General features: G+C 39.4%; 2 protein-coding genes across 2 annotated transcripts in view; both read left to right on the top strand.

Moving 5' to 3' along the window:
• Positions 1–25,871, top strand: part of TMX4 (thioredoxin related transmembrane protein 4) — a 47,983-nt gene extending 22,112 nt beyond the window's left edge. The window contains exons 5-8 of the mRNA XM_068565669.1: positions 3,022–3,067; positions 15,325–15,426; positions 20,067–20,130; positions 21,775–25,871. Coding sequence (XP_068421770.1) covers positions 3,022–3,067; positions 15,325–15,426; positions 20,067–20,130; positions 21,775–22,139 — 577 coding nt within the window. The 3' untranslated portion in view covers positions 22,140–25,871. The remainder of the gene's footprint in view (positions 1–3,021; positions 3,068–15,324; positions 15,427–20,066; positions 20,131–21,774) is intronic.
• Positions 5,094–8,462, top strand: LOC137750153 (cytoplasmic dynein 1 light intermediate chain 2-like). The gene is given in 2 exon segments (XM_068524497.1): positions 5,094–5,200; positions 5,202–8,462. Coding segments are annotated over 2 exon segments (1,377 nt in total). The 3' UTR covers positions 6,472–8,462.
• Positions 25,872–26,221: the final 350 nt, after the last annotated feature.

Genomic DNA, 26,221 nt, shown 5'->3' with positions numbered 1-26,221 from the left:
AAATGCAGTAAATTTCTGGTTGAAAAAAAATGGCTTAGGGGTAGATTTGAAATATCTGAGTATCATTAGTATTTCATGCTGATGTCAGTTTCTTCTCTGAGGGAAACTTACTTGAGGCCACTTTTGGACCCCGTAGGCAAAATTAGGCTGCTGCCGTCTCTGCTCCCTCCACCAAATTATCAGCTTCATTTCTTTGTCGTGGATTCCAGGTCTGGGCCCTTCTTAATCACTTATACAATATTAGTGTGATCTCTTTGAGAATTGGGCAGAAAACATGCCTTATTCTGGACTCGATTTCCCAAAAATCATGCAGTGTGGCTTAACGTCTGTGATGTTGGATTCTTCTTAAGGAATTATGAGTTTCAAGAGCACTAGTTTTCTAGTGGAAACTGACAGTGTTGCAGTTTCTTCACATTTTCAGAGAACTGTAAAGCCAGCTTATTGACTCGCCAAAGCTCTACCTTTCTGAATTTGAAGTGGTAAGAAATGCCATTACTATGATTGAGAGCAGTGGTTCGCATCCTTGCTTGTCCAGGGGAATCACCTGTGGACTTTTGAAAACTACTGCCACCTGGCTGCCATCCTAGAGACTCTGATTACACTGGTACTGGTGGGGCAGCCTCGTGTGCCTGAGGAGCAGCCAAAGTTGGGAACCACTACAGACTTGGAAGCTGGCGCTAATAAAATTATAGTTCTGCTGTTAACAAGTGACTGCTGAACAGGCCATTAAAGCCTTTTAAATTAAGTGCCATACAACTTCAGATGCCTTCCGAATACCGAACATAAGTATAATATTACAGTTTATTAAATGTTATAGGAGTCGTGTGGAGTGGATGCATGAAAGTAGCATGATGGCCGACCAGGGCCATTGTCATCAATAGATGTAAAACTCTTGGGCAGAAGATTGTGGGGTAATGGGTATTCGTATGGTGCCAACATATCACCCCACAAATGACCTACCCATTACCAAGGGAAAACTGCATTTCCACTGGAGAGGTCTGTCTCAATCACTGGTTAACCAGGTGATTAAACTTAGCATCACTCAGAGCCCACTTACAGCAGGCTTTTTAGTCTCTAAATGGAAGATGAGATCATAGTTTTCACTTTCGCAGCTCTTCCCTGAAGACTGAGATTCAGTGCTAATCTTGGCCCCTAATAAATAAAAAACACTTGGTAAATGTTAAGCTTCTTTGATGCCTCTTTTGTTTCCCAGTATGTCATAATAATAGCTAAGAAGAATAAGATTGAAATCAATGTCTGCTAATAGATGTTGAATTAAACTGAGACAGGACTGAGTTTAAAGATAGGAAGGAACAATTGTTTGAAGCTTTAGGAGCCCTAAAGAAAGGAGTATACCTGGAGAAAAAAAATAAAGCAGTCTGAAACTTGAGTAGTTAACTCAATAAAAATAACTGTGTAATAAAGCAAAGGAAAGCACTCTCTTTGATCATGTAGTGATTGCTAATGTGAATCCAACACCACTATCAATTGATACTTCTAAATGAAATTTAGATTTGTATATGATGTAAATGTAGTTGTAAAATGTTTTAATAATTGTTTTACTATTAAAAATAAAATATGTTTTAAAGGTAGACTTTGCTCAGGTGAAGGAGAGGGAAGATTCATACACACACACACACACACAAAACTCCTTGGTTTCTGGTTTGAGAACTTGATGGTCTTGGTACCAGTTACTGATTTGAGCAAGAGAAAATCAAGGGTTCAGTGTTGGACATGTAAAGTTTGAGATGCAGACTTCCTTGTAGAGCTGTCAAGTTGGATGCATGGAGCTGGGTCTCCATGGAGAATTCAGGAACACAAATACAAGGCATATAGATGGTATTTAAAGTTTTAGAAGGGAGGGGATCACCTAGAGGGAGAGAAAAAGAAAAGGGCTTGGGCCTGAGCCACAAGACACTCCAAAGTTAAGAAGTTGGGTAGAGAAGGAGTCAGCAAAAGGAAATTGAAAATGAGTACCAGTGAGGCAGGAGGACAGGCGAGGGTACACAGTTTCCTAGAAGCCAAGTAAAAGGTGCTCAAGAAGGAGGGAATAGTCACTTGTGCCCCATGTTACCAAGGGGTTAAGGGAGATCAAGTCTGAGACAAAGACATTGAGTGAAGCAATGCGATGTCATTGTGGCCTTGACAAGGAGTGATAGTGCAGTAGTGGGGATGGAAGCCAGATTTGAATGGGTTAAAGATACGGTGAGGAAGAAGCAGCAGCAAGCGTAGGCTTCTCTTTGGAGAAGTTTGTGAAGCTAAGCTGGAGGGCCATCTGAGGTCCAGTGATGCTCTTTTCAAAAGATGAGAGAGGGTAGAACATGTTTTCATGCAGATGAAAATGATCCAGCAGAGAGGGAGAAATTGCTGATGCAGGAAATGGGATGACGGGAAAAACCAAGTCATTAGCAAGACAGAAGGGATGGGGTCCAAGGCACGAGTGGAGGGTTTGGACTGTAGTCAGGCAGGTAGACTTTCTCTGTTGCAATAGGAGAAGGTGGATGCAGTTGTACACCAGGCTCAGATTTGCTGCTGGGAAGATAAGAGAGATCACATAATGGCTTCTGATTTTGCAGTGACAGACAAGGAGTGTTTGTTAGCTGAGAGTGCATGGGGAGGGGAGGGTGTGTAAAGTTTGAAGGGAGAGAAAAGGATATGAGCTCTCATCTCAGGTAAGAGCCTAAAAGATTACAGTGGGACTGGGCCGTATTGAGGGCTCGCTGAGGTTTGTGGCTGTGAGGGGAGATCGTGATTTTTCCCCAGAGACATTCAGCTGCTCAGGGTTAGGGATTTCGCCAGGCATGCACCATGCAGGGAGAAAGGATCAGGGACTTGACCGTATTTGCAGCAGAGTAATTCAGATGGTGACCATGGGGTCTAAGCTCTGTAAGGATGGAAGTGAATCCAGGAGAGAGGGCAATGTATTGCAAGAAGTGGAGGAGTAGTCCTTGTGACTTGAATCTTGTGTTTGTTTTTTTTAATACTATACATCACCAGTGGTTCTCCTCTTTATTTTTTTAGGATGTCTGGAATGGCTGGTCTTTTTAGCATCTCTGGCAAGATATGGGTGAGTAAATATGCCCTTTATTATTATATTGGCAGAGGGGTTTTTTAAGAGTGAGAAGGTAGCTTCTAAATAATTGGAAAATAACACTTATAAATGGTTTTATAATTTCCGTTTTCTTTTTAAGCCACACAACTACTCTTACATGGGGTCACAGTGGAAATGTGTCTTTGTATCCTTCTAAGGACATAAATTGGACAGGGACCTGTAACTACTGTGTCAAAGTCATATTTTCTTAGATTGGTAATGAATCCTTTTAACAAAGCTGAAAGGGCTTATGTGGTTTCACTTCATCTTATTTTCCCATTGTTGTAATCTCCCTACAGATCAAAGATTTGTCAGGGATCAGCCAACTTGTGGGAGGGCCGGGCCGCCCTTTTTGGTAAATAAAGTTTTGTTGGAACACAGTCACATGCACTTATTACTTGTATTCTGTGACTGCTTTCACACTACAGTGGTAGAGATGAGTAGTTGTGAGGGAGATCATATGGCCCACAAGCCTAAAATATTTATGATGTGGCCCTTTAAGGAAGAGAGCCCCTGATATGTGTGATTGTATCATTTCACTGAGTCCTTTCAGTGACTTAGAATTTATTTAGGTTAAAATGTTGAACTGTTAACATAATCTTGAATGTATCACATAAGCTTTTGCTCCTCTTTACATGTAGGGTGAACTAATAAATCCTACCAGATTTGACAAAATTGCTGTGGAATTAAATATATATCCTTAAAGTATTTCAAAAGATCTTTAGAAGTGAGTCCCTGCCTATATTTGTCTTTTCTAAGCTATGATTATAGGTCATGCATCATATTTGGAACTTAATATTCAGGGAGCTCATGAAGACTCTCTGTTTTTCATGCATGTTACTGTATGTTTAGGGAAATTTAAGAACAATTTTTTGTGTCCCAGTTTCTCAGTTGTATTACATTTCCTGCCTTGTGAGATACCTACTTTAGGGTTTTTTTTGTTTGTTTTTTAAAATAGAGAGAAAATTGGTGACTTAGATTCAGTCTTTTTTGGTTAAAATTTGTTAACTGTTTTTTTTTGACATTTGTATATCATATTAAACAATAACTAACGTTTTTCCTCTTTTCATATAGTTTGAGTTTCATATGGTTTTCTTCTGATATTTTCATAATATTGGCAAGAAGTTTATTCAAAGGTTGAGAATTACGAATTGCAAACCAGGAACTGAGAGTAAGGGATTCAGCCTATTGCAGTATTTTGACACTAAAGGTCAATGGAGTCATATATTCTGATAGCTATCTGAAAACCTTATAACCATATAACGTCTAATCCAAGAGGATAATTTAATAAGTGTGAGGAATCATCATCAAGATCTTAGCACAGAACCTATTATAACTGCAGGTCAAGAGATGAATTTGTTCTGAGGGTTAAGAAGAGCTTAGATGGAAGCTGATTGTGACCTTCACACATTGTTAAAGAGTAGTTTTATTTTCAAAGATAGTACCAGGGAAAATAAATGATTGCTCAGACCTCTTATAGCTTGGCTGATAAACAAGGAGTTGCAATTTTTCATCATGTCATGCAAATGATTACAATGTGTGGCATTTGGAGCACATCGAGGCCAGGAGTTGATGTTTTATCTTTGTAGGCACAGTGCACAGCCTTGGGCAGCGTGGATGGATTCTGTGTGGATGTACTGGACTGCAGAGAAAAGGCCATTTGGAGAATAGAATATGATCCATCTCTGAATAACCAATTAAGATGTTCTTATTAGGATTGAGAAGTAAAGTATATATGATATTTATATATTTTATATATATGTGTATTTAGACTTTCCAGATATTTTTAAAAAGAACAAAAAATACAATTTTATAAGATAAACTATAGAATTTGACACACAGCAATTGCATTTTACCTTCTATTAGGTCATTTTGTCTAATATTAATACCTTATTTTTTCTTTCTGGTTAATGCATACATGGGATATTTTTTTCTACTTTCAACCTTTTTGTTGTTATGTTTTAAGTGAATCTTTTAAAAAGCATATAGCGAGTTTGGCAAGATGGCGCCAGTGGGGGTGGAGAAGAAGCTGCTGCTGGGCCCTAACGGGCCCGCGGTGGCGGCCGCCGGCGACCTGACCACTGAGGAGGAGGAGGGCCAGAGCCTATGGTGAAGATCGTTCTGGTAAAACAACCCTCATGACTAAACTTCAAGGAGCTGAGCATGGCAAAAAAGGAAGAGGCCTAGAGTATCTCTACCTCAGTGTCCACGACGAGGACCAAGATGATCACACACGCTGCAATGTGTGGATTCTGGATGGAGACTTGTATCACAAAGGCCTGCTGAAATTTGCAGTTTCTGCTGAATTCTTGCCGGAGACCCTGGTGATTTTTGTTGCAGACATGTCTAGGCCTTGGACTATGATGGAATCTCTACAGAAATGGGCTAGTGTTTTACGTGAGCACATTGATAAAATGAAAATTCCACCAGAAGAAATGAGGGAGCTGGAATGGAAGTTTGTGAAAGATTTTCAAGACTATGTTGAGCCTGAGGAAGGTTGTCAAGGTTCCCCACAGAGAAGAGGGCCTCTGACCTCAGGTCCTGATGAAGAAAATGTTGCCCTGCCTCTTGGTGACAACGTGCTGACTCATAACCTGGGGATCCCAGTGTTGGTGGTGTGCACAAAGTGTGATGCGGTGAGTGTCCTGGAGAAGGAGCATGATTACAGGGACGAGCACTTTGACTTCATCCAGTCACACCTACGGAGGTTCTGCCTCCAGTATGGAGCGGCCTTGATTTACACATCAGTGAAGGAAGAGAAAAACCTCGACTTGTTGTATAAGTACATTGTTCATAAAACATACGGTTTCCACTTTACCACGCCTGCCTTAGTTGTGGAAAAGGAAGCAGTTTTTATACCTGCAGGCTGGGACAATGAAAAGAAAATAGCTATTTTACATGAAAATTTCACAACTGTGAAGCCAGAAGATGCATATGAAGACTTTATTGTGAAACCTCCTGTGAGAAAGCTGGTCCACGACAAAGAGTTGGCAGCGGAGGATGAGCAGGTGTTCCTAATGAAGCAACAGTCACTCCTTGCCAAGCAGCCAGCCACACCCACGAGAGCCTCTGAATCCCCTGCAAGAGGACCCTCTGGCTCTCCAAGAACCCAGGGCCGGGGAGGGCCAGCCAGCGTGCCTAGTGCGGACCCAAACATCAAAAATAATGCAGCAAGTGAAGGGGTGTTGGCCAGCTTCTTCAATAGTCTGTTGAGTAAAAAAACAGGCTCTCCTGGAAGTCCTGGTGCTGGTGGGGTGCAGGGCACAGCCAAGAAGTCAGGACAAAAGACTGTGTTGACAAATGTTCAGGAAGAACTGGATAGAATGACTCGAAAACCAGACTCCATGGTAACAAACTCTTCAACGGAAAATGAAGCCTGATCCTCCTTAAAAAGTGCATATGTAAAATGACCAAATAACTATATTGATCTGCTCTAAGACCAGGATTTTTCTGATATGGCACATGCTATCAGTTTTTTGGGGCAGGGGAGATGAACTTAAAAAAAAAAAAAAAAAACTTCAGTGGCTTGTCCGAGTGTGAAATGCACCTTTAGGAAGGTTATGTGTCAGACCCCTTTGTGAAGGATAACCCTTGGACTCTCAGGCATGTGGCTCTCTCATGGGCAGCAAGTGCAGCTGGGCTTCTTGGGGAGGGGAAGGTAGATGGAGAGAAAGAGGGCCCACTTACTTTCAGGGTGGAGCCAATGAGACCAGGAAGTCATTGATCAGATGGTGGCTAGTCCGACCAGTTGCGTGTTAACAGATTCACTTGTTCTTGGGAAGCAGATTAAGTAGCAGAAAGTCCAGGAAAGAGAAAGACTGAAAGGAGGAATGAGAGAAGTGTTGGTAGGGAAGCTGAATGTTGCAGGAAGTGGAGGAGGAGGAGATGAGCAGTGTTAGTAAATACTGTGTGTTCAGTAGAAGTCGAATAATCATTTTTAAGACTTAAAATCAGAAGCATTTCCAAACTAAACACTAAGCAAAATGGGAATTGGACTTGTTCTGAATGCATCTTTAACTTATGAAAGATGTGTTAAGTGTGGGGATGCCTGAGTCAGGTGGAGCCGGTATGGGGGTGGGGAAGATGGCAGCTGCCCAGGACGCACGTGCTTAGCCCAGGCCATGTCCTCGTGGGAGGTGTTGGGCTCCACGCATGTGCGTCGTGGGGCAGTCACTGGGGGGTATGTTTAAAGTCAGCAGTTACAAAATTAGTTTACTTTGAATTGTTTTCTAAATAGCTTCTGCTTTGTTTTTAAATTTTTTTTTTTTTTAACTACCACAGGCTGGCCTACTAGTAGAGAATGGGTGACCAACCTCTCATTTTACCATAATGCAGTGTGCTACAGAAAGTTTGAAGGAGGTTTTTAATGTAAATACACTCCAATTAATTGGCTTACACCAGTCCCTGCCTTATGGTCATTGGAAACCTTCGTGGAGTTCCATTGATGCAAAAGGGTTTTGTCCTAGCTCCCTGGTCTGATCAGTGCTATCAGATGGACAAATAAGTGTGAATGTTTTATACTGAAAATGGAAATGATACATTTCTCTTGTTTTATGTTTTTCATAAACTAGCATTTTTTTCTTATGGAAATAAGTGTTTCAGGTGTCTCCATTTAGGGCAAATTCATGCACATTGTCATGTCACACCATCATCCTGGAAGTGACTTCTATGGATTTTAAATGGCACTTTTAATTTTATACATGACACAGAACGTTGAAATGCAAACACTACCATTAATTTAATGTATAAAACATTTGTTGTCAAATCAAGGGAAAAACTACAGTTCACTTATGTGGAATTTACTTTTTTTATATGAATGTTTGTTGTACTGTGTCTAAGCCTAACTTCCCTAATGTCATTACTTTTACATGCCAGATTTGACTGACCACTAACCATACTGGGCATAACTTAATATCGTATGTTATATAACAAGACTCTAAGACTGTCTTGAGTTGCTTTTCTGTAAAGGTCTGAACACTGTTAAGGAGAAAGCTGAGTATTTACTTGCCTTTCTGACAAACATAAAAATGTGTTTCTTGTGCCAGTCTTATTGTTGAAAATACACTTTTTCCCCCCTTTTTAATTCAGTTTTTTTTTTTTTTTTTAATGTATTATGGCTTCCAGTTACCAGATTTTCCAGGTAATGACAGTAAACTGACTTGGAATGATGGTTGTAGTATAATGACCAACAGATGCCGAACAGCTTGTGACCACACGAATGATGGGGTTACTTAATCCCTCCATAGCAGCTGGCAGGGGCAGGGGGCACAAAATGAGTGACCTCAGAAATAAGAAAGAATTCTTCGAACGGCACATGCCTAAGAGGGATACAGTGTGATTTCAAATTTTAATGCAAAACTTTACTTTTTGTTTATTTTTTATCATTTAAACTGAGAAGCACTTTTTGGTGTCAATATAAAATGTACTAAAACCGAAGAAATGCTAAGACACCTGTCTTGTGAAGGAAGGTTTCTTGGAGATCACTTTAGTTTCTCATAACAAGTGGATACTCCTAGGGTCAGAAGAAACTGATGTATAGATAGTGTCATGTGCTCAGTGGTTGCCAAAGTCTACCAACTTTGGGGAGCTGCAGGGTTCTTTTTTGGGAGGGTGGGAGGGGGGAGCATATTTTTTGTTATTTTGGGATTTTCGTGCATTGGAACCAAAGGCCAAACAATAAACAGCCTTTACTTTTTAAAGTAAAATTCATTTCATTTGCAGAATACACTTGTATGGTAGACTGTTAAAGATAATTTTATGACTATTTATGTACATTGTAGTGGTTACATCTGCTGTTTGTCTTTAAAATGGAAAAGTCAAAGAAATAAGCCCAACCTTGAAGATATGGCCACAATAAAGGCCATGAATTGGTCTTTCCTAAAAATGCAACGGGTATGCTGCTAGAATTATTTAATTTTGTTTGCACTTTTTTTTTTTTTTTGGATTGGCATTTTTAAACCAGTATTTAAACTGAAGATGTGTTTTATTAGTTTAACAAAGTTGAAAGTGACTGCTCTGTACATCATGACCTTAACAATGTTGATGCTGTAAGTGAAAGTTCACTGTTGTCTCTATACTAGGTTTATTGGTGTTTTTAACTTAAAATTAGGACTGCAGATTATTCCCCCACCAGCCTTAGTCCAGGGGTGTGGCTCTATCCGAATGAAGTATGCAGTCATGTGGAACCTTGCTTTCTAGTGCTGGAAAAGAAGATGTCTCTCATTACTGGCTTCAATAAGCATGAATCCAGACTGCTTAAAAAAAAAAAAAAAAAAAAAAGCATATAGCAAGAAGTAATTCTTTTCACTGATAAACTTAGTCCATTTATATTTATTGGGGTCACTAATACATTTGCCCTGATTGTAGATTGTGTGTGTATGTGTGGTGGGGGACGGGGTGGGGATGTACATGACTAAAAGAATGTAGATGGTAGGTTTGTAGGTTATTTTAGTCTCCTCATATGTGTACACATTACCTTAAATATCTATAATAGAAATCTGGTATTACCCTCTGTATCAGCATCTGGTTTCCCCAAGCCTCTTGACAAACTTTTGTAATTTCTTTTGTTCTTAGAAACCAGTCCCCAGCCTTTCATCAAATCTCTGGGAAGGGCTCTCACCACCTGTGTTTTCAGAATTCAGCCCTTGTCCTCTTATTCAGAGGGTATGATCTCTGGCCTGGTGTGACCCAGTTCTCGGCTATGCATCAGTCTCTGATTCCCACTGCAACCTCTAGGTATAGTTTGCCTTGTCCTTACAGAACTACTGATACTTACTGAGCCCGTTCTCCTAGCTGACCACCTGGCTGCTCAGTTAGCTTATTTAGCTGGTTCTTCCCCCGTGCCCAAGATCCTCACATCAATGTTGAGTATGTAATTGTGGGGAACATAATCTGTTTTTAACTCAAGTCTAGATAATATAAAACTGTAGTGCAAGTGTATTAACAGTGAACAGAAGAAACACAGCACTGGAACTAAAAGAGTGTAAAGACTCTGAGGAAGAAGGTAAAAACAGGGAAGAAAGAAAGACGCAGAGGGGCTAATGCCAGTGAGGCAAGATTGTTGATGCCAATCCACAGTCTCTTTTACCATACTGAGGTTTTTGTGGATGCATAGACAGATAGGAGTCAGTCTTTTCTCAGCAACAGTGTCCCGTGGATGGGTTGCTAGTTAGATGTAGATACTTCCATAGGGAAAATTGCATATTATTAAGTGGGGGAAGAGATGACAAAGCAGTTTGTGTAGTGTTTTGTTTATATGGAGTTTGTGTGTATATAGGAAAATGCCTTAGGGAGAAATTCATCAGATATCAACAATGGTTACCTCTGATATTGAAATAGTGGCTGATTTTTTTAAATCTCTTTTTCTGTATTTCTAAGTTTTCTCTAATGAAAAAGAGAAAACAAAAAGAAGAGCAATGTCTAGAAGAAGATCAGAGCCTACTGAACTAGTGATTCCTTAAAGTCTTTGAGTTTCTTCCTTAGGACTGAAGCCAGCTTGCTGGGTCTGGCATCCTGGAGATAAAAGCTGGTCCTCAGGATGCCAGGTCACCTGGTGATGACACCCACACAGCTGAGTTCTGATGAACTCAGGGATTTTGTTGGGTCTGAATTTGGCTTTCTTAACTCTGTATTGATCTCTCATATGTTCTTGCTTGAATAAACCCTTGAGGTGAGGAAGTTCCTTGAACAGCCTTATAAGCCAGGTCCTGTGAGTTCCCTGCTGTCACCTAGAATCCTAGGGATCCTTGATAGGTAATTTATACCACAGTGTAGGGCAAGAGTAGATAATCTGGAGGGTTCTTTCTGTCACCAAAATTCCAGTTGTCTTTCAAATCCAGTCATGATGGTATCCACTTATATATTTTAATTTTTAAATAAACTCATAGAAGTCATTGCCACTTTAGCTCTAATTCCTATCCTCATGTATAGTCTTGACATTCTGCCCACCTCACAGGATTCACTGAAGCCTGCAAGATGTACAAGAGAAGTTTCTCAAAGAGTAGACATCTTCTAGGTACAGAATTGATACTGATATTCTGTCTGTAGTAGCAATATAAAATGTCATTAAAATTTTAATCAACTTAAAAGTGACTCAACTTAATGAAAAATGTTAATAGTCTCAAAGATAGTACAGGCAGGGCTAATGCCATGAAAATGATGTGCAGAGATTGAACGTGGGAAGCACCGCTGTTAAGGCTGGTGCCACAGTCATGGTTCGGAATCCTGTGTCTAGAGCACATGTGTGCACAGGCTGCCCAGCCTTCGTGTCTTCTCATCTCTTTTTACAGTTGGCTGCAGAGACTCGAGAGGTAGTGTCTTTCTTCCAGGAAATAAGTCACTGTTCTCCACCCGCTGTATGTTTCCCAACCCATTTGTTTTCCCTGCCATAGACAGTTGTTCTGTGCTTAGCATAGAACCTGGTACCTATCGTGTACTTGAGAACTGTTTTTTGTTGCTTATATTCATTAATCATTGTTGTCATCATTATTTTACTTTTTCCTCTGATTAGACAACAAGAAATACTTTATCTTTTTTCACTTGTTTTTTAACCACGGTTGATAGGATTGAAATAGGGTTTTATGACAGTTGTACAATGTGCACTTTTGTTAGCTAGGTTTAGCATTTGAATGTATTTAAGCATGACTTTATCTGTTGAATTTGTGCTGCTTACTGAGCTAATATAGGATGTAAGTTAATACCTCTCCTCAGTGTTACTGTTGTTCTGAAAAGATGCAGGCATATGGCAAATTTTAGTTCCAGTAAGGTGTGCTACAGTCTTGGGAGGACACTCTGTGTGATGGAGAAGATTTAATGCTTTATAAATGTCTCATGATGAGAATTAAAGGCCATGAATGTTTAGACTGGAGAAGAACCAGAGTGAATTATAAAACTCTAAAACATCCCCCTGTGTTTTAGATGGTGGTGTCTCTTCTCTTATTGTTTTTGGATTTTTTGTTCTTTGTAAAAATATCTGGAACCATATTACAGTGAGATGGTGCCCATCCACAAGTCATCTCCCCTCGAGCCTACAAGAGGCTGCAGATTTGTGTCTTGTTGGAGGTATTGAGAGGGTAGAACATAGAAGGGGAAGTGAGCCATTGGCGATCACTGGAGAAGGCTTTCTGAGCTACTCCCACACAGGGAGGATATTTTGAGGATTCTAATCTGTGTCTGAAAGGGGTTTAAGGATCGTCCCCAAACTCCTCAGGGTATATCCTGTGATGCAGATGGGATTTAAATTCAAAAGGCTCTCTGTCCTTTGGGGCCAGCCCAGCTCTGAATGAGACTGTGCAACGCTGGGCTGGATGGTTGGTGCCCTTGGGCGGATTTAACCTGACCTGCAGTAGTTCAGATCCCAGAGGGCGTGCTGGCCTCCCTGGGGAGAGGAGGCTCCACCTCTGACCCCTGGACGCCTTGGCCTGGCTCCATTCCTTAAATCCATCTGACCACTGGTTGGAATGTTCTTCTCGTTTATTCTTCATTTAGTTCTCTCATTCAAATGTATGTAGCCAAAATGTATGTAGCCAAAAATTAGCTCTAATTCAGTTACCTATTGCAAAAGTATAAGGTATTGGGCCCAGCAGGTGACATCTTCGTGCATAAGTAAACAACAGGATGCTTCCTTGTAATTAGCACATATAATATTGAACTAGGTCAGTATTTTCCACAAGTGAAAACTGTTACTTTGCCTGGCAACGAAAGGAAACACAGAAATCTAAAATTGAACTAGATCAGTTTTAATCAGTTATTACTTGGAAACATATATACAGCAAAACTTCAAGTGCCTAGTACCAGGAACCCTAATACTCTTAAAGGTACTCCGAAACCATCGTGGACTCAGACAAAGTAAACAGGTAAAGATTTGTGGCTGCAGTTGTGAGAACACCACTTGATTAATGAGGCTTTAGTAATAATCACCTAAAAAGACCACAAGATGGCAGAGTTTCTCTAAGAAGCTCAAATAAACCCTTTAAAGAGTAAGTTGATACCAGAAAATTGAAGTGGAACCTATTATAATAAGAGGATGTTTTTGAAAGCACTAAGACTGTGGCTCAGAACACAGTGATTCAAAGGCTCACAATTTACTGAATCCTAGAAAATAACTTAGAAAATTTCTTGAGGATTTCTTAAATCATTTAATTTGCAAAAGGGCACAAGACAGTGTCCAGAAGGACTTATAACTGGATGCTGTTATTCATTCCAACTATATGGACAGATATTACTTGTGAAGCAAGTGCCAGAATTCATACATCCATGGATCAGCACAAAGGAATACTGGCTTTCCATGTCTTCTAATTCTTTGGCACATTACACAGTTTAATCTTTTTTTTTTTTTAATAATTAATTAATTAATTAATTTATGGCTGTGTTGGGTCTTCGTTTCTGTGCGAGGGCTTTCTCTAGTTGCGGCAAGTGGGGGCCACTCTTCATTGCGGTGCGCGGGCCTCTTATTATTGCGCCCTCTCTTGTTGCGGAGCACAGGCTCCAGACGCACAGGCTCAGTAGTTGTGGCTCACGGGCCCAGTTGCTCCGCGGCATGTGGGATCTTCCCAGACCAGGGCTCGAACCCGCATCCCCTGCATTGGCAGGCAGGTTCTCAACCACTGCGCCACCAGGGAAGCCCCCACAGTTTAATCTTGATGATGACATTGAATAATCAAGAAAAGCATAAATAAACTATGTTCAATATACAAAATTTCCTAAAGTAGAGAACTGTGCAATGCATCTTAAAACTTCCATTGAACAGAGTCTGAATGAAACAACCTTTTGTATCCCAAATACCTCTTTTGCCTACTTGGGCTGCAGAATACTAGATTATTCTTAATAAATAATTGCCCTGGCTGAAGACAGAGTGACGACCAGTGCCATCAACAGAGGACAGATGACAGTTTTTCAAATCAAGAGTTGTTTGCGTTTCTTATGAATAGTTTAAGGATTTGCTAGTATCTTTTCCTTATTCAATAAATATTTATTGAACACTGATTATGTGTATTTAAAAACTTGATGAGTCTTTAGATATATCTCTACTGCTGGGTAAAAAATTGGAGAGAAGAGATCTCAGATTATTCTAGATCAGTTAACAAGCTTTTTTGTTTATTATTCTGAATTAAGCCAGAATAAAATATATTATTTAATTGTATTGACAGTTATAAACTGAGAAGCCAATGGGAGATAGTCGAGTAACTTAGGTTTTGAGAAATATTAAATTAAAATAGAATCTTGGCCTCATTTTCATCAACCTTATCAGTTCTAGGCAAGTCATTCAGTCATTATATCTGCTTGCTGGTGGCATTTAGCTTGAAGCCATTTCATCCTGTGCTCAGTAATTTTATAGATAAAACTATCTATAGACATAACAAAATCATGAAACTATTGGTTTTTTAGTGAATGTTTTTGAAGCTGTAAGAGCCTAAAATAGATGATCACAAAGCCATCATGAGGCAGCATGGCTCTTGCAAGTCCACATATAAATGTGCTTTGACTCCAGACTAGCAGGTTGATATCTGTAATTCCTGTATGATTTAGCATGTAAATAATTTCTAGCTAAGATTGTATCTCCTCACTTAGTTTTTAGTGTTTGGCATCAAATAGAGTCCCAGGGGACAGTAAACAAGAAGGGATGTGCACTCTATTCGAAGACTGATGAAATCTTATTTGTTCATAATGAATTAACTGGAAAATTTCTTCTATTATTACATTCAGGTTTTATGGTGATTAGGAAAGTTGTTAAGGATGGGTGAGGGTAGAGCAATAAGAGTCTGATTAGAAAAAGGAAGCACGGAGACATTTTAAATGGTTGATGTTCCGTAAGTAGTAATTTAGCTCTACTTAAAAATTGGTAAAGGCCCAAGAAGTTTAATTTTTTATGGATGCCATATTATGAGTAAAAATTAAGGTTATAAATTATTAGGGCAGAGTGACCAAAAAAATCTCAGGATGGAAGAAGGGACTAGATAACCAGTTCTACCAGAGTTCTATTTGATCACGAACTTCAAGGAAGTATAACTCTTACTAGATATGACCTTGATTATTACTCTCAGATTCTCAATGTTGTAAAATTTGACTTGTTCTTGAAGAATCATATAGATGCATAAACCGCTGGACGACCTTTGTGGGAGCTCATATAAGTAGAAACAATTTGCAGACTTGAGTTATAGGTAAAGAGGGAGATTCAAACATTCTTAGTCCTCATTATAAATATATTTCTTTTTACTTTTTTCTTCTGATTACAGCATCTTCACAACTATTTCACAGTGACCCTTGGAGTTCCTGCTTGGTGTTCTTATGTCTTTTTCATCATAGCCACCTTGATTTTTGGCCTTTTCATGGGTCTGGTAAGAGATACTGCCAATCTTTTTCTTGTCTTTAAAGCCAGTTGGTTTCATGCAAAACTGGAAAGCAGCCAAGAAAGAAAAAGCTCATAAACAGACATCATTTTGTGTGTAATCTAAGCAGTTAAATAACATTTGCTTGTTTGATACTGCTATCAATGGAAATTTGAGAAATACTGGAAAATTCATTAAATTATTATTGCCTAATCCTCTTCCTTAAATATTCTGAAGTCATGTACTACCCAAAATATAGGCAGTGATGAAGAAAGAAATAGAGACTTACTTGAATTCATAGTCAGTTTCCAAGACAACTGAGTCAGCTGTGAATTCACAAATTGCCTACTTGATTAGAACACTGTGGTGGTAAGGCAAAAGCTGTGAATTTGTTCCTTGGGTGAACAAGATGATTTTTCCTGTTCGTATACTCAAATTGAACCTCTAAACTCACCAGCTGCTTATACATACACTGCAGTTTTCCCATGGTGAAGTGTGTAAGATAATGTGGATAAAAACACAGTCATTATTATGTGAAAAAATAAGATGCAAACCACATCACTATGTCTTCTTTGGATATGAAAATTACTGTCCATTAGGTATGTGTGTATTTTCTCCCTAGAGTTTTAGGTAAGTGTTGGAATAATACATTTATTTACTTAACTATATAGGCAACTATAAATGTTTGGGCATGTTTTACTCTTGGTTGTATATATTTTTGAAATCTTTCTCTCTACCTACACTTGATCAGTTTGAGCTTTAAAGTCTAAGAAGTTCGTAAAAGTTACTATACTATATACTAGTCACATAACCCTTAAACACTGTATGATAGGAATAATTGATGATCACTAAAAATTTGTATAAAAAGGACAGCCCTTTAGGTAAGATTGTCTTAAAGTCTATCCTTGCATTTTGTAATGTATTTCAGCTCTTTTGCAAGGTCTTCTAAAAAATAAGCTTAAAATGTTAGCATTTTATAGCAAGTCACAACTTGGTACTACAAAGTCATATTCCAAGGAGCCAAGGAAGCTCGATTTTATTTTGCTATGAACATGCTTACTTCATATTATGGTTTATATTTGTCATTTGATTGCTGATGTTAACTTCATGGGTGAGGATAGAACTTAGATATGTCATTCATCAGGTCCTAGGTATGTTCCATTCTGCCGCATTAATCTTACTGCTAATTAACATTTCCCTAATGCTCTGGCCTAAAATGATTTGACTTTGGATATAACTTGGACTTTGGATATAACTTTGACTTTGGATATAAATGTGCTTCTCCCATCTACCGTCTACTCTGGAGCTGCATGAGTGTGAGGCTTCTGTAAGGGGAACAGTATGAGATCCTGGGCGATTCTGAGATGGAGTTATGGAGAATGTAGTTTGAGTGTGGGCCTATTGGAAGATCATTGAAAACTCTTCTCACATAAAGAGTTTTAGAATTTTACTTTTGAGGTTGACCTTAAGTCCAAGAAGTCAGGCCTGCCTAAGCCCTAAGTTATTTGGAAACTTAGAGTCAAATAATCAGTGTAGGAAGGTTATTAGAGGCTTGACCTGAAGAAAGAAGAGAGTTGATTCTAGACTATTCAAGTGACTAAGTGACAGAGATTACTGTTCCTTCATAAGAAGTTGGGAAGAGAACGTTATTTAAGGAAATAATAATTTCAAAGCAGTAATAGACTCATACGTTTTCTGTTAATACATTTCCATAAAATAGCAAACACATGTCTCTGCTCAAAATGCTTTTTCTACAACTGTAACATGTTAAAAGAAACACAACAGCTAGAATTTTTGCCTTCAATGAGGTCTCCAGGTGAGCAGTTCATTGCTCTGTGTCACCTTTGCCATTAACTGGGGGCTGAAAGCAAGGCCCAGTGTGCAGTTACGTGAAACTTGGTCTTGGTGACCTTGGAGGGTCTCCTTCCCTCTCTGAGTCTTTATGGGGTTTAACTTATGCAGTGGCCAGGAGGGGCAGGATGTTTTCCATAGCAAAGTGATTTCCTGATCAAGTCATTGTTTCCCATAAGCCTGACTGTTACATTTCCTATTTTTCCTTAATTTTAAAAGATGGGAAGTCAAAACAAGGCTGCTAGTTTGATTTTTGTTTGCTGTCTTGATTGAGCCTAGTAATGGTTGAAATATTTTACTAAATGTTATTTTTCTCATGTAAACAAAGGGCTCAGTTTTAGAAATCAAGTATATATTTTGCATTTTAAACCAATATGGGAAAGATCCTTAAGTGCATAGTCTGTGTATCAAATCACTCAGGCCGCATCATTTTCTGACATCAGCAACTCTCCTTTGAAGGATGGAAGAGAGCAAAGCTGTAGACAGGCAGAAAAGCAATGGAAAACACAGGTAGCAATCTTCTGCCTCTATTATCTGGTCTCCATTTCGGCTGGTATGTATAGACACTGTCTGGATTTTGCAGCTTGGGTGGACTATTTTTCTACATGCTGCTGACCAGTTCCTAGTGGAAGAAAGTTTCATCTTTCCTGTGAAAGATGGCAAATCTGTCTACTCTCCTCTTTTAGATGCCTGGCTGTCTGCTAAGCTGAAACCTGAAAATCTAACCATGGAAGGGAAGATGAAGATGAGGACACCAATCCTATATAGACCCTGTTTTTAAACAGTGCCATTCTTAGTGGCTCAGAAAGTGACTCATCCCAAGAGAGTGGTCCTTGAGACTGGAAAATAGATCCTGAACTGATAGAATGAGAGGGTTTTCCTCCCAATTTCTGGGAAGGAAGACAGTATAATGGAATTATGTACTCTTAGAGACATAAAACAGCCCTTAGTGATAGATTAGTCCCAAGCCTGTCCTTTCAAGAGAAAGTGCAAGTGAGAGAACAGTTAAGTGACTTGCCCAGGGTCACACAGCTGACAAGGTTGAGGCTGGTGTCCCATAAGTCTTTGCTAGGCCCCCTTACCTAGCACTCTAGATGGCCCAGGTATCTCGCAGGTGGGATTTACTCCCTCCCAGGCTTTGTTGTAAATGCCAATTATTTGTCACTGGCAGGTGTTTCTTCTTTCCCTTGCAATGTGTAAGGACCAAAAATTTCCCCTCCAGTTGGTATTAAGAAAGCCAAAAGGAAAAAAAAAAAAAAGTCACAAAGAACATTATGTCCAGTGAATAGCTACTATAAGCAGGTGACTGTCATATTAGAAATAGGTTTTCAACCTCAGTCTTTTCAGATGGAAATGTTTTCCTCTTTGCTGTTCAAATCAATTTGATGGCTTGGAGCTTGTTCCTTCCCAGGGAGAAACACTGCCCAGCACATGGGTCTCCTCAGCCTGGCATTTAGGCCTTTCTCTGGATCCAAGAGCCCCTGTGGTCCAGTTTGGTGTTGCTTACAAGAGCCAGATAGCTGCTGCTGCCCATCCGCTCCTGACCATGCCCAGGACCCTAAATGCCACCTTTCAAGTGGTCATTCTAGAGGCTTCCCCACCCCCATAACTGGTTGTAATCTCTGTATCTCTTAAGTATCTATCAAAGAGCTTTCTTCATTTTTTATGAGACTGCTGTTCCATATTGCTTTATAATTAAACTGCCATTTTTTTTCTCTTTTTGAACCCTTCCCCTCAGAAGTTAACATGGTATCTTGAACCTAATGAGCCAAATATTAAGTAAAGTAATAAGTGAATATACAGATGGTAATAATCAAAGTGAGGTTCTCATTTGATGTTTATAAAATTGAATCAAAAGGATGATGACTTTGGGTTTTTAAAATTTTAGAGCCCCTTAAAAACACATTTATTAAGTACTATTCCTATTTTAAAGACTGGGCAGTTGTTCAAAGTGTAGGTGAACTCCAGGAGCTAGCTAGGTACAAGAGGAACTGTGGAGCCCTTCTCAGTGGGCAGCTTCCTCCTGTGCTGGCTTCTCTGTGTTGTGCACTGTGTAGGGGAGGACATGGGGAGGGCGTAGAGAGCGAGGGGCTTCCGCTGACTTGGCCCCGATTCACACGTCGTCCTGTCAGTTTCATCACCACGGCCCACACCATCCAGGCCTGGAACATGGACTAGAATGAACCTGCCTCTTAGGAGCTTGTGGTTTATCAAGGGAAACAGCATGTTTATAGTAAGTAGCAAGTGACTCAATGCTGCATTCAAGGTCAGAGGTGTGAAGCCAGTCAATCACTGTTTAAAATGGGATTTAGTTCACATCACTGAAGTGTTTTCTCACAGTTTGTCCCTGTAGTAATTTCTTATAGGACTCTTAAGAATTCTACACCCTGAAGTATTCTTCCACGCAGTCGGGGTTACCCACTGGTGAGGGACAACGCATGTACAGACTAGTTTTATTTGTCAGAATATGTTTTCTTCTTTAAAGATCAGTTTAGACTTGGCTGATAGTGTCTGTTTGCTTACACTTGCTTGACTCATCTATTTTTAGTGGGCTGTGTGTATACATTTGACTTTGTGACCCCTGTTCTAAAGTTAATAGTGTTTTCCTACATTATATCACATTTGAAAAATAGAAAATTCTTAATTATACCCTTGTCTTTTTTTGAGGACTTTTGACCAATTGCTATGTATTGATATTTGTCTATGAATGTCTGGTTATAGAAGCAGGACCTAACTTTGAGGTTGTTTGGTAACAAATGTCCTATCCACTCACTGTGAAATCACTTTTTTCCCTCCAGGTCTTGGTGGTCATATCAGAATGTTTCTATCTGCCACTTCCAAGGCATTTATCTGAAGGTTCTGGTAAGTATGACAGATTCATGAGATAGAGTATTTTTGGAATTCTGTGGTGTGCCCTTTCATGCTCATATAGATAGTGGATTTTTCCCTTGATTTGCTAGGTGACCAAACCATCACCATTACCAAATTCCTTTGAAATATGTTCTCTAGATAGATTTGAGCAAAAATTTTTTTTTTCTCCTCTCTTAAATTAAGGAACATTTCATTTTGGCAGTTGCTTTTTCCCTTGAATTGTTTGCCCTTCATTAATCAGTTGACATCTTTTCCTTCATTGAAACTGGAATGAGCAGGGAGGGAGGGGAACTGTCACTTACTGAGTGTCTACTGTGTGCCACCAGTAACTGTCCTGAGTCCTTTAAAAGCCATCTCCCCAAATCCTTTCACTATTTCACACTGCTCCTGGGACCAAATACCCTTGGATTTCCATGCTTTTATTCCTACTGTTTGCATGAAGACTCTTTTTTTTTTTTCTGGCTGTGTGATGAGGCATGTGGGTTCTTAGTTCCCCGACCAGAGATTGAACCCGTGTCCCCTGGAGTGGAAGCGCAGAGTCTTAACCACTGGACTGGCAGGGAAGTCCCCATGAAGACTCTTAACGAGATTTCATAATTGTTGAATTTTACGTGGGAGTTCAACTAAACAAGCTTATATTTCTTTTTAGTTCTTGACGTTTTTAAGGCTTTGAGACTTCCATATAAAATTATAAAATATGTTCCTTTGAATTCTTAAAAGTAACAGAATCCCATTTTAAAACAACTTAGGGGAAAAAAGAAAATTTTATTAGCTCACAAAACTGAAAAATCCAGGGATGTTCTGGCTTCATGCACAGCCCAAGGGATGATAGGTTTCTATTTCCATGAAGCTGATTCAGTAGCTTTCAACAGCCCCAACTCACATTTTATCAGCTTAGCAGTCCCTGTAGAAAGAGAGAAAGCTTTTGCTCCTGACTCTGGCCAAAAACTCCTGGAAAGTACTCTGATTGGCTTGGCTTAAGTCACAGTTCTGAACCAATCACCATGACCAGTGAGTGGGTCACTGCACATTCTACAAGGTATAAAATACAGAGCACAAAGGAACCTTTGCCCTCCATGCCCCTGGGCTCTGCCAAAGTCAACATGGTTAGTGAAGTCTCCGGAGAGAGGTGGAGAGGCCATGGGTGGGGCTAGGATGCCATCCAGAGATCTGTCCTGTGTGATAACATAGTTCCAAGATGGAGAATACTGTCATATGCCCCATTGTTTCATTTCACAGCTACATGTACTCAATTGCTGAATGACCTTTCTTTAATTGAAGTATAGTTGATGTGCAATGTTATATTAGTTTCAGGTGTACAACAGAGAGATTTGATATTTTTATAGATTATACTCCATTTTAAGTTATTATAAAATATTGCTTATATCCCTATGCTATACATTACATCCTTGTGTCTTCTTGATTTTGTACCTAGTAGCTTGTACCTCTTATCCCCTTCCCCTATCTTGCCCCTCCCTGTTGGTAACCACTAGTTTGTTCTCTGTATGAGTCTGTTTCTGTTTTGTTATATTCATTTGTTTTATTTTTTTAGATTCCACATACTAGTGAAAACATACAGTATTTGTGAATGTCCATTGTTTATTCAGAGGATGTTCCCCTCTCTTCCCTCCACAGAGCAGAATCTTAGGTCAGAGGAGGCTCATAAAACTGAACAGTTGCAGGATGCAGAGGAAGAAAAGGATGATTCAAATGAAGAAGAAAACAAGGACAGCCTTGTAGATGACGAAGAAGAGAAAGAAGACCTTGGTTATGAGGAAGAAGCAGAGGAGGACGAGGAGGACAGCCCGGCTGCTGGCATGGACGAGAAGAGGAGTGATGCCTGGGACCAGGGGCCCCTGAGGGAGGTCCAGGAGGATGAAGGACCTGGTGGGACTGAAGACAATGCCCCAGAGCAGCCCGGTCCAGCTGGCGCGGAGGCAGCGGAAGACACAGTGAGACAGCGCAGAAGTCAGCATGCCGACAAGGGACCGTCGGCCTGATGACAGTGTTTCCAAGGATACAGACCAAAAGAATATGTCAGCTTCCTTCTGGTCTGCAGTTTAAACCAAATCCTTATTTTTTTTCTTGAATGAGCAAGCTTCTCTTAAAAAATGATCTCTAGCCATGTAGTCTTATGGCATTAAGCCTCAGATATGTTAAGGAGAATCTTTCAGGCATGACAGTCAGGATACAGAAAAACAAACATGCTGTTAGGGTCTCTTTGGGACCTGTGATGAGAACAAATTCATTTCCTTGGGGCTCCAGAGTTTTGACCAGAGGAAGCAATCCTCAGCCATCATGAGCACTGTTCATGGGCAGTAGACAAGGCTGCAGGCCCCTAACATGAAAGCAGGGCGAATGAACGTCCTCAGGGTGTAGCTGATATCTTGCTTCCTCTTCTTGTATTGAATATTTATTATTGTCAAACTGTAAGAAACATCAGGTACCATAGTACAAGGGTACTTTTTAGAGATAGAAATTGAGAGGGCCTTGGATATTATTGTAGAAAAGAGCTTGGAAATCTTCCTAACTCTCTAAATCTCCCTTCTTATGTTTTATTTCTTACCTTTAACATTTCCAACTTTCCCACCATGGGCCTGCAGGCTCCTCACACTCTTCACAATACGTCCTTAGTGAGAGGACTCAGACAGCAGTCTGCTTGACATCAGCTGCGTTTATTCCACCTTAAGGGTTTAGATAATCAAGAAGCACAGCCCATGAAGCCATGACTGCCAAGCATCTCAAATGAAATGTTGTAACCTTTGGAGATTCAAAAGGAAGTAGGGGTTTTACAAGAGAGATTTTTCTTGTTGTTTTTAGCCAAAATGTAGTCATTTTTTTTTTTCCAAAAAGTTCCTTTAGCAATATTCTTTTTGAAGCCAGAAGTCTCCTAAGTCTTGCCAGTACAAGGTAGTCTTATGAAGAAAACTTGAATACTGTGTTGTTTTGTTTCCATCTCAAGGGGTTCCCTGGCTCTTGAACCACTTTAATAATAACTGAAAAACCATTTCTGGTTTTCCTTCAGTGATGTGCTTTTGGTGAAAGAATTAATGAAAGTGTATATCTGGAAATGAAAGATTTGGTTTCGTTTCCTTCTTCCTTAATCTTGTGAAGAATTTTATCCCTGTAAATCTCTCAATACTCAACCTGCTAAAAGTACCCAGGGGGCCCAATGTCTTTTTAAAAATCCATCCATCTACCTGATCTGCGTCTTAGAATAAATTCATAATATTAGATTCCAAGCTTATGAAAGATGTCTAAAGTTGATCCTACACCCCTTTGGGTCCAGACAGAATAATAAGTAGTGCAGGTTTATGAAATTCAAAAAGCTTCTGTCATCTTTAAAAAGAAAAACGCAGTATATGCCTATCTGGCTGTTTCAATAACCCTTACGTTGTACTGACTTTGAACTCTGGCTCACTGGAGGAGGGGGAGGTTCTGAAACTCTACCCTGGTGTGGCTGAAGGAATCTGTTGCAAGCCTCATACAAAGGGAGTTTTTATTCTGATGGAATCCAGTTTTCAGAGTTGGTTGTTTTTCATCTTCCCAACTCAGTGACCTGACAGTCTCATCCCCCAGTGCAGTGACATTCATTAAGAGTTGCCAATAATTTTTTTCTTCAGACAGCAGCACGACCTCAAGTTTGAGGCTATCACAGAACCGACAGACTGGGAAAACCTTGACTTGTGCTCATTTCTTGCCCCTCCCACCATCTGGGGCTCTGATACCTCCTCACACAAAGCACCATGGTACTGAGGGAGGCAGCTCCGTGCCTTTCTGGATCAGAGCTGAGCTGGATCTGCCCTCCTGTCACTGGATTTTCTTTCTTTTCTAATCAGCTGAAACAAAGTTTTCAAAGATCATTGAGTTCAAGTTCAAGGGTATGGAAAAAGAAGGGTTTCATAGTTTGGCTTTTCTGTACAATACCCCCTCCCCCGCAATATTGAAATATTTTTTTTTTTTAAGTGAAGTATTTCACTAAAGGGGAAGGAATGAAGAAGTAAAGTCTACTTTGGCTTTGTATAAATTTAAGGCCAATTCCCAGTTGGACTCCAAATAGTATCTGATTATATAATGTAATGAGACAAATGTATTTTCTTTCTCAGCAATACTTAAAAAAAAAAAAATTGGAGGAAGAGGAATAAAACAGTTTGGAGAACCGGATCCATTAAAAGTTGAAGTATCTGGCTACGGGGACTGTTTTTCCTGTTTTGTTTTTGGCTTTTTTTAATATTCTGATGAAAGATGTATATATCTAATTTAATTTCTTTCCACTTCTAGCCTTTAGGTTCATTTTCAATACTTACTGAATATAAAATTAAAGGAAAAAAGTCAACCCAAAATAATTTAAAATTAGATTAACATTTCAATAGGATTGATAGATTTTTCCTGTAGATAATATATTTAATCCAGAAGTCAAGTGCGTGGAAACATGATTTTGATTGAAAAAATAAAAAATAATCATGCCTCCCTATATTACAGTATCATTTAGTTACAGAATAGTATTTTATATATATCAAAATTAGGTAAATTAAATAAAACTGTTCATTTGGGAATGGGGGTGCAGTGCTTTATGTATGAGTAGTGGGAATGGGGTGCCTGTTCACTGATTAGAGGGAAAATCTGAAACTTCTAGCTACATTTTCCTTAGTTTCTTTCTTTTATTATTCATCTCTTGCCAAATCACCCCAACTTGCTTAGAGATCTCATGCTGAAGCAACATATAGGCAATCCCACTTCCTTTCCCTTTGAAATGTAAGCACGAATGGGGCAAGACCCTGCTCATTCAGCTCACAGGGCCTGGCACCACATGGGCACGCACCCCCAGCCTGATCTCGGGAGCACAATCCCTGTTAGCCACGGGCCTCTCTGACTACAAAAAGAAATCCAAAATTACTAATGTGACAAAAAGCAGACAAGCTTTGGTCAGGTTGATATTGATGGTGGAGAAAGCCAAATTTTGACTCTCTTATGGCCCAAATCCTTGTTGATAGCTGTGGTGTTCTCCAGGATTTGGTTATGTGTAATTTGAGTTGATGATAAAAGTGTCCTTTAAGGCAAGTACTTGGCATGTGACTTTTTATGGAGCCTGTTTTACAGAATGGGAAACATTAAAGAGTCCAAAAAAGGGTAGAAATGATAGAATGTACCTGAGCTTTTAGCATAAAACCTTAAATTGGCATGAAGTGAGAGAAAGAAGGGGAAGATTGGTGCTTTTGCTAATGTCTCAGTAGTTTCGATATGTCCTTCATCTCAGTGTTAAAGTGTTATTTCTGCCAGTATTCTAAATGTGTGGTTGATCCATTCTTTCAATATAATATTTTGGGAAGTATTCATGTAAATCTTTTGCACTAATAGAAAAGTTCCTTCTTGTTTAGTATCTGTTTACCTCAGTCCTACGTTCTGATCCCTCATAGCTTGTTTTGAAAACCAAACATGGAGTCATCAAATCTGATGAACCCAGATGGGGCAGTTTTTTGAGCATGTTTCCTGAACCAGGAGGTTTGGTTGAAAGGCCTTTGATAGTTTCAGACCAGGACTTGTGGCCTTCAGATGGCTTATTTTCAGTGAAGTTTCGTGTGAACTGTGACATATGTGACTCATACAACTTTAACATGTTTCTGATGTATTTTAATCATATTTGTTACTAAATAGCTTCTTCGTGCAAATGCAGCTTTTATACTAAAAATACTGTTTATTTGTATTGTAATACATTATAAATTTGTTATTTATATTCTTGTAATGGTCTTAATCTTTTAGCCTAGTGATACTTCATTATTTTTTTCTTCATCTCTGTATTTTTTGCTTCTGCAGCAACTGGAGTGGGAAATCAGGATATGAGTCTCAAGCAGGGCATTGCCTGAATTACAAATCACCTTATCACAGAATTGTATATCATCCTTGATGCTATTTGTTTTCATTTTATTGTAAATTTCCACTTGCATCGAAACCTAATGATAGTGATAACTAAGTAAAAACAAAACAGTGTATTGCTTTTCATATAAGAATTTCACAAAAGTCATTTGCCTAGGCAGTGAAAAATATTACTTCCTTAAAAAATAATTTTCGTGTGTCCATCCTC

The sequence above is a fragment of the Eschrichtius robustus genome, chromosome 16 (genome assembly GCF_028021215.1).
Source record: "Eschrichtius robustus isolate mEscRob2 chromosome 16, mEscRob2.pri, whole genome shotgun sequence".
Taxonomy (NCBI): Eukaryota; Metazoa; Chordata; class Mammalia; order Artiodactyla; family Eschrichtiidae; genus Eschrichtius; species Eschrichtius robustus.
This window is presented reverse-complemented; position numbering and strand designations above follow the sequence as displayed.